Below are 14,101 nucleotides of genomic sequence, written 5' to 3' on the forward strand. Positions count from 1 at the left end.
ATAATGATTTTTATGAAAATGAGATTCCTTTCTTTCCCCATTGTAATGGATTGCTTTGATCAAGTCTGCATCGCAGGCAATGAAGATATTTGCATCTGAGCTCCAGTTTTGATTCATATTTCCTGGCTCGCTTTATGAATCCAGAGTAAGCATTCTTGACACCTGTGCTTTAAAGTAGAGGCTCTATTATCAGACCTAGATGACAGATTAAAAATATGCTGAAAGCTTTCCCTTCTGCACTGAACACATAAAAAATATACTGTAAAAATGAATAAACACATAGCTGAACTTAAAAATAAGGAAGAAAATTTCCACAGTCTAGAAGTAAAGACGTCTTTCTAAAAGAAATAGCTGGGAAGCTGAGCTGATGAGGCACTGTGAATGGTGGGGAGCCAAATCCAAGTTATCTGCCTGAAGTAGAGGAGGCAGAAACCTTTCTCCTGCCCACAGGTGGGACCAAAGCCTAAACCTGCCCATCTAAGATTATAGCCAGACCTGAGTCAGGCACTCCTGCCTGGGTCCTTGGGCTTTATCTCTTGGTGTGCTATGGGCTTACGCTGAGTTGCAGTAAGACAAGAGCCAGGTCCTCTAAAGCAAGAGACCTAGGCAAGGGCTTGGAAATGCTTCATTGGGCAAAAAGTCTAATCTGGAGCCCTGCCCCTGGCAGTGCTTAGGTTATGAAAAGCCTCTGTGAGTCAGGCCTACTTTCATTTGTGAGGTCATGGGTAGGAGTTCAAATGGAGGCCCACTTACTATATGAATAGATGTTTAGAAATTATAAAGAAAGCTAACATCTGTTCCATGTCATGAGGGGCCTACCATGCATGCATGTGATTATCCCACCCTGCGTTTCCAATCTCTGTTTACAAATCCCTGCAAACAGCTGCCACTTGGCCACCCCTTGGGCTTATGGGTGAACAAACAGCAGCATATAGTTTGCCCTCTAGAGTCTGAATCCTGAGAAGAAGCCCATGTAGATTTGGAAAGTGGGCTTGAGGACATTTGCGGAAGGAATTCCAGGGTCTCTGAGGGTAGGAGTAAATCTAGGTGTGCATAGTCCCTAGGGCTCCTCACATTGTGATGAAGGGCAGGGCTCTAAAGAATGAGGATGGGGAGTTGTTCCTCCTGTGAGATCAAAGATGCTACTGCCCAGGGTGATCATGAGAGAAGTATGCAGATGCTCTCAACCCAAGAATCACAAAGCATCTAAGGAACACAGACACCAGGAGCAATTCGCAAAAAATTTTTAAAAAATGGAAGAATAAACTCTTGAGCAAACAAAGCAAATGGAGCAATCTGAAAAGGACTTAAGAAGTACTTTTATATCCTCAAAGAGATAATGGGGGAAATAGCAACAATGAAAACAAGAATGGGAGCTATAAAAAACTAATTGAAATCATTGGAAAGAACAGTAATTAGCTTTTGACTTTATTAGAAAATTATGAGTGGAAATTTCTAAGTTAAAAAATGTATGGGCAACCTCTGAAAAAAGAGAAATATATTATTTCACAATTGATAGGAAAAAATGAAATAACAGAGAGCAGAGAAGAGTGGGGAGCAAAGAAAAAAACATGAAATAGAAAATACATAGTAAGATGTCAGAAGAGTGTTCAAATATTTTAGTAATGTAAATATGTAAAAGTGACTTAAACTTGCCTATTAAAAAACATACTTGGGTTGGATTAATAAAAACCTAGCAAAACAGCTTGCTAATTGTAAAATAGCACCAAAATTGAAAATAAATGGGTTGAAAAGTATACTGTTAGTTCACCCAAAGGAAGCTGATATAACAATGTTAATATTAGACCAAAGTTAATCAGAAAATGGTAAAAGGAAGAAATGAAGGAATAGTAATATAAAAAAAGGAGTAATCCACTAGAAATATCTGTGATGAACTTGTGTGTACCCTACATAGACTCAAAGCAAAAATTGATTGAATCACAAGGAGAAATGGACAAATCCCTACTCATGTGGATTTTAATGCCCCTCTTTTAGATTAAGCTATCAAAAGCAGAGGTGATCTGACGATGATTAAAGAGCTTCATATAAAAGAGTTTGTATGTGGTAGGTCATGGCCACACCTGCTGTAGATCTAACTATGCATTAGGAAATTAAATGTGGATATACTTGGCTTTAGCATTACAAGGAAATAATAATGGTTCTGGGCATCTTTGACTTGGTAGATTCCTTACTCCTTACATTGAAATTCCTTACATTTATGTTCATTTGATTGATCAGAAAGATGCCACTATAATCCAATGAGGGGAAGGAGGTCTTTTCAATAAATGGTGATGAAAAAATTAGATATCCATGTGCAAAAAATGAACTTTGATCTGATTCCTACCTCAATGTAGTTCCATTTAAAAAACCCCAACAGGTGTATGCATGTGTGCATGCGTGTGATTGTGTGTGTATGTGAATTGATAACCTGATCTAAAATTAATATGGAAATGTGAAAGTGTTAAAAGTAGCCAAGGCAAATATGAAAAAACAGAACCATATACACTATCAGATATAAAGATTTACAGTAAAGCTGCGCTAATTAAAGAATGTGGTATATTCTTAAAGACAAACAAATAGATTATTGTTACACAATAAAGTCCAGAAACTAACTCACATAAATATTATCTGACAAGACAAAGATGGCACGGCAGTGCGGTTGAAAAAAAACGATCCTTTCAATACATAGTGCTGAGTCAATTAGATAATAATCTTGAAAAAAGTGACTCTTGATTCCTACTTCACACCACAAACCAAAATCAATCCTAGATGTTAAATGTGAAAGGCGAAATGATAAAACTTTTAGAGGGAATCATAAGAAAATATTTTTGCGAACTTGAGTAGGCAAAGATTTTATTAAATAGGACCAAAAAATGCTAACTATAAAGAGAAAAATGAGAAATTAGATCACATTAAAATTAAGAACCTCTATTTCCCAAAAACCATATTAAGATAGTGAAGAGGCAAGCCACAGATTGGGAGAAGATATTTGCAATACCTATATGAAATGGTAGACACAACTAGAACACATAAAGAAATCCTAAGAATCAATAAGGAAAAGACAACCCAATAGAAAAATTAGCAAATGATGTGAGCAGGCACTTAAAAAGAATTTTCAAATGGCCAGTTAACATGAAACAGTGTTCAACTTGATTAGTTACTGCTAATGAAAACCTTGATGTGATACTACTATGCACATACCACGAAAGCTAGTATTAAAAAGATTGATGTTACCAAGTGGTGATAAGGATTTGAAACAAAGAAAATTTCGTAAACTGCATGTATATGTTACAGCTATTTTTTGAAACCTGGTTGATAGTATCTTCTAAAGCTGAACTCACTCATACCTATGATCTAGGAATTTCATTCCTAGCTATACACTGAAGAGAAGTGAGTACTTGGTTCTACTAAAAAATGCTTCAGTATATTCACCAAAAGACAAGTGCAAAAATGTTCATAGCAACACTATTCATTGTAATTTCAAACTAAAACTAACCCAAATGTCCATCAACCACAGAGTGGATGACTAAAATATAGTATATTTACACAATGGAATATTATATAGCAATGATAATGAAAGTACAACTACATGTAACCACATGGGTGAATCTCACATATATGATGCTAAGCAAAAGAAGTAAAACACAAAAGAGTACCTATACTTTGATTCCACTTGTTTAAAGCTCAGAAACTATCAAAACTAAATATGTTAGGAATCAGGATGGTGGTTATCCTTGACGCAGGAAGAGACTGGGAGGGATTATGATGAGCATTCTGTGGTTCTAGTAATATTGTTTCCTTGACCTGAGTGCTGCTTCTATGGGATGTTCATCTATGTACCTTTCTGCATGTATGCTATACTTTAATAAAAATTGTACATAAATAAGTGAAAAATAATGACAGTGAAAAAGGTTGACACTGTAAGCACTAAGAAAAAAAGCATTAAGAACTTACTCTGTGCCAAGAACTGTTCCAAAAGCTTTTTTATTTTTAACTTATCTTCACAAGCTAAGTGAATAATAACATTTAAATCAGAAATTAATGCTATAGATCCTTAAAAAGGCAAAAGAAAAAACAATTATTAGGGCCAAAAATAATTTCTTTGATAAAGATTAATAATATAACCAAATCTTCTATAGGAAACATTGAGACAAAAGACAGAATATGCAAATAAAGAGTATTAGGATTGGAAGAGAGACTTAAGTACAGAATATATTATTTGAGAACTATAAGCGGATACTAAGCATATCTTTTGCCCTATATTTTAAAACAGATAAATTATACAGTTTTAAAAGAAAATATAAATTACCAAGTTGGTTTCAAGAAGAATTAGCAAACATGAATAGAAGAATAACTCTACAAAGTGACTTGTTAAAAAAAAAAAAAATCCTTTTAAAAGCACCAGACCTAAGCAGTTTACAGGTAAGTTTACCACTCCTTTAAGGAATAAATAAGCTTGGTTTTATGCAAATTCTTCCAGCAAAAAGAAAGAGAGAATAAAAGTTAATTTATTTATTTTATGAAGCTAGTATAGCTTTGATTTGAAAATTGAATAAGGATGATAATTGAAAGGAAAATTACAGAGCCATCTCACATATGAAGAAAATGCAAAAATTCTAAGTAAAATACCAACAATCAAATCTTGAAGTATTTAAAAAGGATAACTTATCATAAGCATGTGGGTTAATCATATAAATTCCAGTTTATAATACAATACCAGAAAACCAACCAATGTAACTTACCATTTTAACAGAAAATATAGAAAAAATGCTTTGATAGATGCAAAAAAAAAAACATTCAACATTCATTCAAGATATAAACTCTAAATAAACTGGGATCAGAAGGAAATTTTAGTAACTTAATAAAGGATATCTACCACAGTCTTCAATAAACACAATACTAAAGGTGAAACTTTAGAACTTTTTAAAGTAAAGAAAAAGACAATGATCCCTTTATCACCACTGTTATTTAGTAATGCAGAGAAGATCTGAGCCCAGGGCTTATTAAGCTAGGCTATGACCCTTCTTCCCCAGGGACATTTGGAAACATTGGTGGCATTTTTGTATGTGATAATGATTAGGAAGCACTCCTGGCATTAACACATGGGTTTAGGGGGCGGCCTGGCATGGATACTAAACATCCTGTCCTGCATGGGGCAGCCCACACAACAAATAATTGTCTGTCCAGTATGGCAATAATAGCATCCTGGTTGAGAAATACTGAGTGAGTGCGGTAAGATAAAAAAAAAAAAAAATGCGGTATGAAGATTAGAAAGAAGAAGCAGTACTATAATTGCAGACAAAGTGCTCATTTAGGAAATCAAATGAAATAAATTATCAGAACTAAGAACTTGAGTTTAATTATGAAATCAGCATACAAAGATCAGTAGCTTTCCTATACATGAGCAATATCTAATTTGAAATACAATTTAAAAAATCATTTTTAATAGCAACAAATAGCAGAATACCTAGGAAATCACTTTTGAAAACATGTACAAGGCATTTATGGAGAAACATAAATTGTGACCTTCTGCAAGTTACTTTGATATTTCTTTGTATTTCAAAATATAGATTTGTCCAATACAGAACATTTCAAGGTGGGATTATTCAGTAGTCTCATAATATTCAAACACTTTCTAGCATCTTACATACAACTAAAATGTCTTCTGGCTGAATTACTAACAAGAAGCAGTGTAGGGCACAGCTAGCTATAAGGAACATCTGTAGGTTGTTTCCTAATGTCATTTCATCCTGTCATAACCTTTAATTTAAAGGGGACAGGAACTGAAAGGGAGGAAATAAAATACTGGTAGGTACGTGAGTTTGTCTATGTGTTTCTAAAGTATTTTGCTTCATCCTCCAGGTCGAGGTCTCCCGGCAGGACAAGCGGAGGTAGAGATGATAGAACGTGCCCGGGAGAAGCGTGCTTGGGAAGCCACTCTTCCCTCTCTGAGTGACACTTCCCAGTTTGAGAACAGGAGGAAGATGATGGATGCGATGGAGAGGAAGGAGTGGGCCTTCAGAGAGCAAGAGATTGAAAAGTAGGTTCTTGATCACTCAGATATCTGCTCTTCCGTGATGGAAGTAATGTTAATACTTTTTTATCTGTAAAGCATTTTTCCAAATGTATAAGTATAAAAGTATTCCTCAACATGTAGAGGTAGGAAATTGAGTTTCTGGTTCTTTCAGGAAAAATAACTATAATTTTCTGTTCATTAATATAAAAATGTATAATGGCCTCTTCTGTGTGAAGTCCAGCACGAAACCCAGACCGAGCAATTCTTCAAGGCACTTCTGATTCTTCTCTTCTCTTTTCTCTTCAGTATCTGCTCTAGAGTATCACAGAATTCCACTGATTTTTTGCAAATGTCTTTCAAACTGTCTCTTTCTGTTCATTCCCAGTGCCACTGTCCCTAGGTCTCTTCATATCTATTAAACAGCCTCCTCACTGATCTTGTCTGTTATTCCTCCCGGTACTGGATTCACAGTCAGGACACCTTGGTTCTAACTACAGCTAATGGGGCACTTTCTATTTAAAAGACAAATTGTGGAATTTTTAAATTAAGAGATGAGCTCACAGCACATAAATAACCATATGCTTAGGTACTTCTAGCTGAGTTTTCAATCATTTTAACTGAGGTATTTTTAGTAATGAGATCATCCCTAGAATATGTAGAAATGATGAGAACTGAAAAATGACAACTCCCTAGCAAGAATGAAAAAGACCTATCAAGGTTGTCCTTTATTCCAGGCTATGCTGAGGCACTTTATTGTTTGTAGCAATGTTGCCAAAGCCCCTGGCAGTGTGCTAACATACAAGAAAGATAGGGACCGAGAGAGTCAGGAACTTGGTTTGGTTCTCAATTCCAAATATATTTATTTATTTTTTTGTAACACCTTCTGATTAATCCTGAATCAAGACTGTGTGGTGTTTTGATAAAAAGCTTGCAATTTAATAGAAAATAGTGTTTGGAGTAAAGTAGGTATCAAATATCCAATCCTGTCTGCAGAAATTTAAATCCATTGCTGCAATTTGAAGATGTATATTCTTATTAGAATGATATCAAAAATATTAAAAATGTATCTAGCCAGAATGAAGACATTGCCTTAGAAAGTGAGTATTTTTGTGACACTGAGGATGATTTTAATAAACATGTTTTTGAGTCCTGGCTGTGTGCCAGGCTCTGTGCTGTGAACTGGAGAAACAGATAATAGAAAACTTCTGTGCCCTGACACAGCTCCTATGGTCTACTGGGGTGGGGAAGGGGAGGTTGGGCAGGGATGGGGCAAAAGACCTTCAGACCAACAATTCTTAAGCAGAGCCTAGCAGGCGATGTGCTGTCTGTACACAAAGTGCTAGGGCAATCCAGGAGAGAATAATCAGTTCTGTTTGAGGTGGGCGGAGATTTGGGAAAACTACTGAAAGTAGGTAACCTCTGAGCTTGATGTTAAAGGGTAAGAAACAATCGAGTAGATGATAGTATCAGCAATGACAATGATGATGCTTTCATACGACATGTAACATTTATAGAGTACTTACAATGTGCTGGAACCAAGTTCCAATTCAGTAATTCTCAAGGTGTGGTCCAAAGACCACCAGCATCAGCATTATCTGGGAACTTGTTAGAAATGTAAATTCTTTGGCCCTGTCCCACACTTGCTGAATCAGGGGTTGGGTGCAGCAATCTGTGTCATACCAAGCCCTTCAGATTATCTGATGTTCTAACACGTTGCGTACGTTAACTCATTTAATGCTCAAACAGCCTGGTGGGATGGATACCATTATGTCCATTTTATGACTGATGAAATTGAGATAAGTGATGAAGCAGAGAACTGAACCCAAGATTTCTAACTCTAGAGAGAAAGGTGATTGTTGGTGTATGGCTTATTTTTGAAAACACCGCCTTTAAATATTCACTCCATGTATATTCACTTTGAGAAGTTCCACTAGTATGACGTGTTAGCTTGTCTCCAGTCCTTTTGAGTTGAACATTCCGCTCCCTCTGCTGAGGCCTCACTTCTCCCTCGTCATTCTCAATCCTTTTTTATTCTCAGGACTGCTGAGTTAATGGCTCCTGCAAGGAAGCTTTCCCTACCATCCCCTTCCTTTTCCCTGACCAACTGGGAATAATGCTAGATGTAGGTGCTCTGTTGTTTCTTTTCCCACAGAAGTCTTTTCATCTGGTCTGGCATTTATCTTCTTGTGTTGTAAATGTTGGTTTATATGCCTATTCCACTAGAACAGTGCTTTTTGAGAGAAGGCATTTTGTCTTGTTCATCATTGTTTGTTCCTAGCCTGGCATATGGTGAGCACTTAATAAATATTCGGCAAATAAATGATTGCATAAATTAGTGTATGAATTTCGAAGTAGGAGTAAAATGTTCAAACCTCTTTTAGGAATGAAAATCTTGACAGCTATGTGGAACAAAGATTGGAAGGAGGAGAGACTAGACTAGCAACTCTAGTTCAAATTAGGAGAGAGATGACAAAAACATAAGCGAGGGAACGGATGCAAGAAGGGTTTTAGAGGAGGAATTGTTAGAGGAGGGAAGAAGATGTCAGAGAACACGCAAATTTCTGGGGAAACAAAATGAGTGGGGTTTTCGAGGTTTTCAGGAGATACCTGGAGATTCAAGTGGACAAAAGTTCTGCTTCAAAAATATCTGGGCTGGAGGTAAAGATTTTTAAATTTGTACATGGTTGTATACACATGAGTAAGGTAACCCTGAGAGAACAAGGTAAAGGTAAGGGGAAGAGAAACAAGGATTGACTAGGTACCTATATGTCCCAGACACTGGCATTTACATATTTACTACTTAAGATAGCATGCCACACCTCATTTTTTCTTCACTCCTCCTATTACTTAGCCCTCCAGCAACCAGCTAACCTGGACTGTGCATAAACATCTTGTTTATTTAGGCCCATCTGCATAGAGAGCCCTTATTTTGCCCCATTTACCTGGCATGCTCTTCTTCATCCATCAGAACTACACCTATACATATTCCTATTATACAGAAACTCACTATTGAATTGCTACCCTTAGACCCCCATTTGTCACACTTTTACCAGAGCAGTCTTTTTAAAGTACATGAAAATGATACCAACCTTAAAAGAAGATCCTATTTATGGCAAGTGTTCCCCTTCTCTCTATTAGAACACCCTGTTTGAGATACCATATACTTATGGTAATTTATTTTGTAATTTACTTGAAGACTACAGGAGATTCGCCTGGAAGTTCTAAAAGAACTGCTGAAGAAACGTGATGAGAATCAAAACGAAGTGAACATGAGGCACTTGAATGCCCAATGGTTTAAATTGCAGGAAGCAAAGGAGGCAAGATTGGCACAAATTCAACGCGCTTATGTATCAGGTAATGGTGTGGTATGAACAATGAAGAGAATGGAAAAATTTGCTTTGCCTTAGATCTTCGATCAAACCTCATTTAACTATGATATATATATATATATATATATATATATATATATATATATATATACACACACACACACATATATATATGTATATATGTATATATATACATATATACATATACATATATATGTATATATATATATATATATATATATATATATATATATATATATATATATATTTTTTGGTCCTAGTGTTATTAAAGAGGTAAGGGACAGGAAATGAGTTGTATTTTAAAAGTAGGAGAGGTAGAAAATTTCACACTAAGAAAATCAAGTAATGACATTCTAACAGCTAGTCAAGTTATTGACATTATGGGTATGTGTGTGTGTGTGTGTGTGTGTGTGTGTGTGTGTGTGTGTGTGTGTAGGTCTTTGGCTCCTAATTTTCATGGGCTGAGGCCCTGGATAGAGTCCTGTTGCTCAATTTTTTTTTTTTCATTATTGCCTCCTGAAAGAGACATTCAGACATCTTTTTTCCTATTTGCCCTCCTACAATGAAATTTTAATTTTACAGATATACTGTGTACCAGTTTATGTACTACAGATATACCTGTACTTTATACATTAAAAGGAGTCAGTTGAATATTAAGAATGACAAAATAAAAAATTTAAATTAAAATTTAAATTAAAAAGGTTTAACTTATTACGATGTCATAACTTTATAGTTTATAGTTTGTCGAGTAGCTTTTAATGTAATTGATTTACTTATAAAATTGTAATATTTGAATTACATGTGTAAATTAGAAATTTATAAACATAATAGCAATATAATCATGCTTAAAAATCATTCAAAATTGTCATTTTTTAGTAAAACAGTTACAAAAATACAATTAATTCCTTAAAAATTATTTTTACTGAACTTAACTTTTTCTTTTTTTGTACCTGCAACTTTCTCATGTCATTAGCAGTTCTTTAAAAATTATAACTTTTGGTGCCTGTATATTATTACATTGTGTGGCTGTATCATAATTTTATTTAATAATTTTGCTTTAGGTTAATAGTCTCTTGATTCTGGAAATTCTCCTATTGTTTCCAATTTCAGCCTTTTTAAACAGGCTTGATATGATGCTTTACATCACAGATGTGCTTCCTAAATAATCATATTTAGATGATCAATTAACATCTAATAATAAGATTGTTAAAAGGGGAATACGCATTTCTTTTTCTTTTTTAAAATTGTTCAAGTACAGCTGACATTTAATATTATTTTATATTACTTTTAACTTTTTCTCTTTTTTTTTTTTTACCCTTATCTACCTCACCCCTACTTCTGTCTGATAACCACTAATCCACTGACCGTGTCTATGAATCTCTGTTTGTTTGTCATGTTATTTCTTTCAGTTTTATATCTCACATATGAGTGAAAATCATATGGTTCTCAATTTTTTCTGACTTATTTTGCTCAGCATGATTATCTCAAGATTCATCCATGTTGTCGCAAATGGCAGTATTTCATCTTTCTTATGGCTGAGTAATATTCCATTGTATATATGTATCACATCTTCTTTATCCGATCATCTATCAAAGGGCACTTTGGTAGTTTCCATGTCTTGGCCACCGTTCATAGTGCTGCTATGTACGTTGGGGTGCATATATCTTTGAGGATAAATGTTTTCAAGTTTTTTGGGTAAATACCTAGAGGAGGGATTGCTGGGTCATATGGTAATTGTATTCTTAGTTTTTTTGATGAACCTCCATACTGTTTTCCATAGTAGACTTTTAACTTCTTCTCGATGTGAGAAAATAACTTAACTGTATGCTAGGTATGCATTTAGATATTGTCGACATTTTTTTTCTTTTCAATACTTGGCATATTCTAATTTATTCTTGTGTTATCCAAAATGGACAGAGATTATTGACAAACCTGTGTTATCCAAAATGGACAGAGATTATTGACAAACCTGTGGCCTTCCCTCTCTTTTAATTATTCTCCTAGGAGAGAATAATTCCCTTAGTCTCCAGTGAACATGTATTTTTTCAGTTAATTTGAGTTTCTTTCATTTATTTAACAAATTTTTATTGAATATCTATTCCTGGCCCAGAGCTTGGAATGCTTTTATAGAAGATTTTTGATGAGTACAAATTGAAGACACTAGCTGATTCAGCTTATGTGACTCCCGCCTGTCTCATGACCATCTGGGTCACACAGATGACAGACCTCTGTTTTTTGAGTTACATTCTGACTGCAGTGAGTGGTCATTATGAAATTCATTCAGTTTAGTTGCTTCCCTGGGTATAAAACTGGAACTGGTTCACTATTCTGCATTTGGATCATTCAGAACAATATTTTGGAGATAGTCATGGAGGTATGTTTTATTTTAGCAATTAGAAAACTTGTGGGAAAGAGAAAGAATATAGAAGGGAAGTTGGAGAGAAGAAATATCATCAAGGATTATTCTGATTATGCATCACAGGTCTATGGACCTCTATCTCGCCTTGGTCGTTTCCCAGATAACAACTCAGAGGACTTTGTGGTAAAAAACCACTATCTCAACACCTATGAAGGTAAGAAACTTATATAATTACAAGTCCAGTATAAGAGGGTTATCTAAGAATTATAAATTAAATATGTAACTTATATATATCCTGGGAAGGAAGATGTATAAAAAGGCAGAGTCTTCCTATGCCTTGATATGAATAGTACTTTATATCTTTTATGTTAGTGATTAGGATTATGTATTGAGAATTCTCAATTGATAACAAAATACACCCTACTACATAATTCAACAATGGTGAAAAAAAAGGGAATTATTCTCTTCTAGGAGAATAATTAAATAAGCTAAACAACAAATAAAAATATTTGCAAGAAATAGCAATTGACACATTAATAGTGTTTATAAGAATTGATACAAACTAATAAAGACTACTAAGACCCAAATAAATAAATAAATACACTTTACAACAATTTATCAAGGAGTAAAGTCAATTAGCTACTACACATTTAAACATGTTTAATGTCACTAATAATCAAAGTTATGCAAAAATGAAGTAGAAAAAGCTTTTACACCAGATTTATGAAGCAAACAAGAAATATATAATGAAATCACTTCTTTAAGAAGAAATGCCAGAAAACTAGTGGACAAGGGGACAAATTCATGGAGAGGGCTTTGCCTGTTGTAAGTTTAAGAGAGGCTTATTTAAATTATTTAATTTTCAGTTGAGAAGCTGAAACATCACATGGCCACGATCATGAGTTGATGGTCACACTGCTGAACATATAGCTCTGGTTGACCATCTCCAGAGCAGAATATGATAAATTGGTGTATGTTCACTTTAGAATTGTGGTGCCATGTATCATATGATCATTAATTTTCTGTTGATTCTTAGGGTGGAATTTATTTTTTGTAAGGCAGTGTTTTCATTTTCGAATGCATTTCTCATTTTATAGTCCTAAGTCACTGAGAACATGAGTTAATTATATAGGAATCTGCTTTACACTTTGGGGACAATTTAATTATATGAGATACTCCTTATCAATAATTCTAAATGAGAGTACTTGGCAAACAGCTACTGAAATTAACAATATGCTTTCAAAATGCTAAATTTAAGCACCAGATACTAAAAACATGTACTTCCTTCCCATAGGATTAGTTGAACTTGAGTCATGTCTCCCAGATTTTGTGACACAACCTCGAATCAGACCTCCAAAACCAAAAGTCATTACCACCAAAGCTGGTTTTCTAAAGAGAGCAGCAAGGATGGAATATGAGTTGGCAGAGGTTCATAAGGTATTATCCTTACCTGGAAGACAAGATGCTTTTAGTGGAGAAATACTATACTCCAAAAATTACACTTTGTCTTGGACAGCAGAGTCCTATAGTTCTAATAATAGAATAAAAATCCATGGGAAACCTTACTGAAGATAAAAATTAGGACCTTGACAATGATTTACATATGTCTTTGTGGTTCTTTCCTACCTCATGCCCCTGTCTCCATTTATCCATTCTGAATTCTGTGTTCACCATTCTCTCACTTTCAGTAAGATTATTCAGATATGGAAGTTATCGTATATTAGTTTACTGAAGCTTTTAATCATGTGTTTATGTTGAAGTTTATCAAATGTTTTGTCTGCATCTATTGAGGTAATTATATATTTTTTCTTTTCAATATTATTATTGTGTCAAGGAACATTTATACGTTTTTTTTTTTAAACAAATATTAATCAATCCTTGTATACCTGAAATGGACCTAACTTGGTCAATGTGTATTATCTTATTAATACATCACTGGATTTGATTTACTAATATGTTGTTCAGAATTTAGATTCTATATTTGTGAATGAAATGACCTTATTTTCTTTTCCCATTTTCACTATATATAGCATTGACACCAGAGTTATGTATGTCTCCTGAAATGAGGAGTATTTCTTCTTTCCTACTTTAGAAAAGAGTTGAAATAAGTTCGAGGTGATCTATTTTTTTCAGACTGGTAGAATATTCACATAAAATTATCTGACACTGATTCAGTTTTCTTCATGGGCAAAATTTTAACCAACCACTCCTTCAATTTCCTTACAACTTATAGAACTTTCTATATTGGTTTGGTAAATTATATTGTCTTTGCAAATTCCACTAATTTTAACTTATTTTCTCATTAGCTTCTAAATCAATTGCTCTATGGTCAATCCTAGTCTGTATGATATTATTCTTTAAAATTTAGTGAGGCTT

At 34.4% G+C, this 14,101-nt stretch overlaps 1 protein-coding gene across 4 annotated transcripts in view; it reads left to right on the forward strand.

Annotated features, from left to right (window-relative positions):
• CFAP91 (cilia and flagella associated protein 91) overlaps positions 1-14,101 on the forward strand; it is a 67,612-nt gene that overhangs the window by 19,109 nt on the left and 34,402 nt on the right. For all 4 annotated transcript variants that reach the window (XM_039843099.1, XM_039843098.1, XM_039843101.1 and 1 more), the window contains exons 7-10: positions 5,863-6,040; positions 9,213-9,370; positions 11,757-11,939; positions 13,020-13,162. In XM_039843099.1, the coding sequence (XP_039699033.1) occupies positions 5,863-6,040; positions 9,213-9,370; positions 11,757-11,939; positions 13,020-13,162 (662 nt within the window). The remainder of the gene's footprint in view (positions 1-5,862; positions 6,041-9,212; positions 9,371-11,756; positions 11,940-13,019; positions 13,163-14,101) is intronic.

Source organism: Pteropus medius, unplaced genomic scaffold, assembly GCF_902729225.1.
Source record: "Pteropus medius unplaced genomic scaffold, Ma_sr-lr_union100, whole genome shotgun sequence".
In the NCBI taxonomy this organism is placed as follows: Eukaryota; Metazoa; Chordata; class Mammalia; order Chiroptera; family Pteropodidae; genus Pteropus; species Pteropus medius.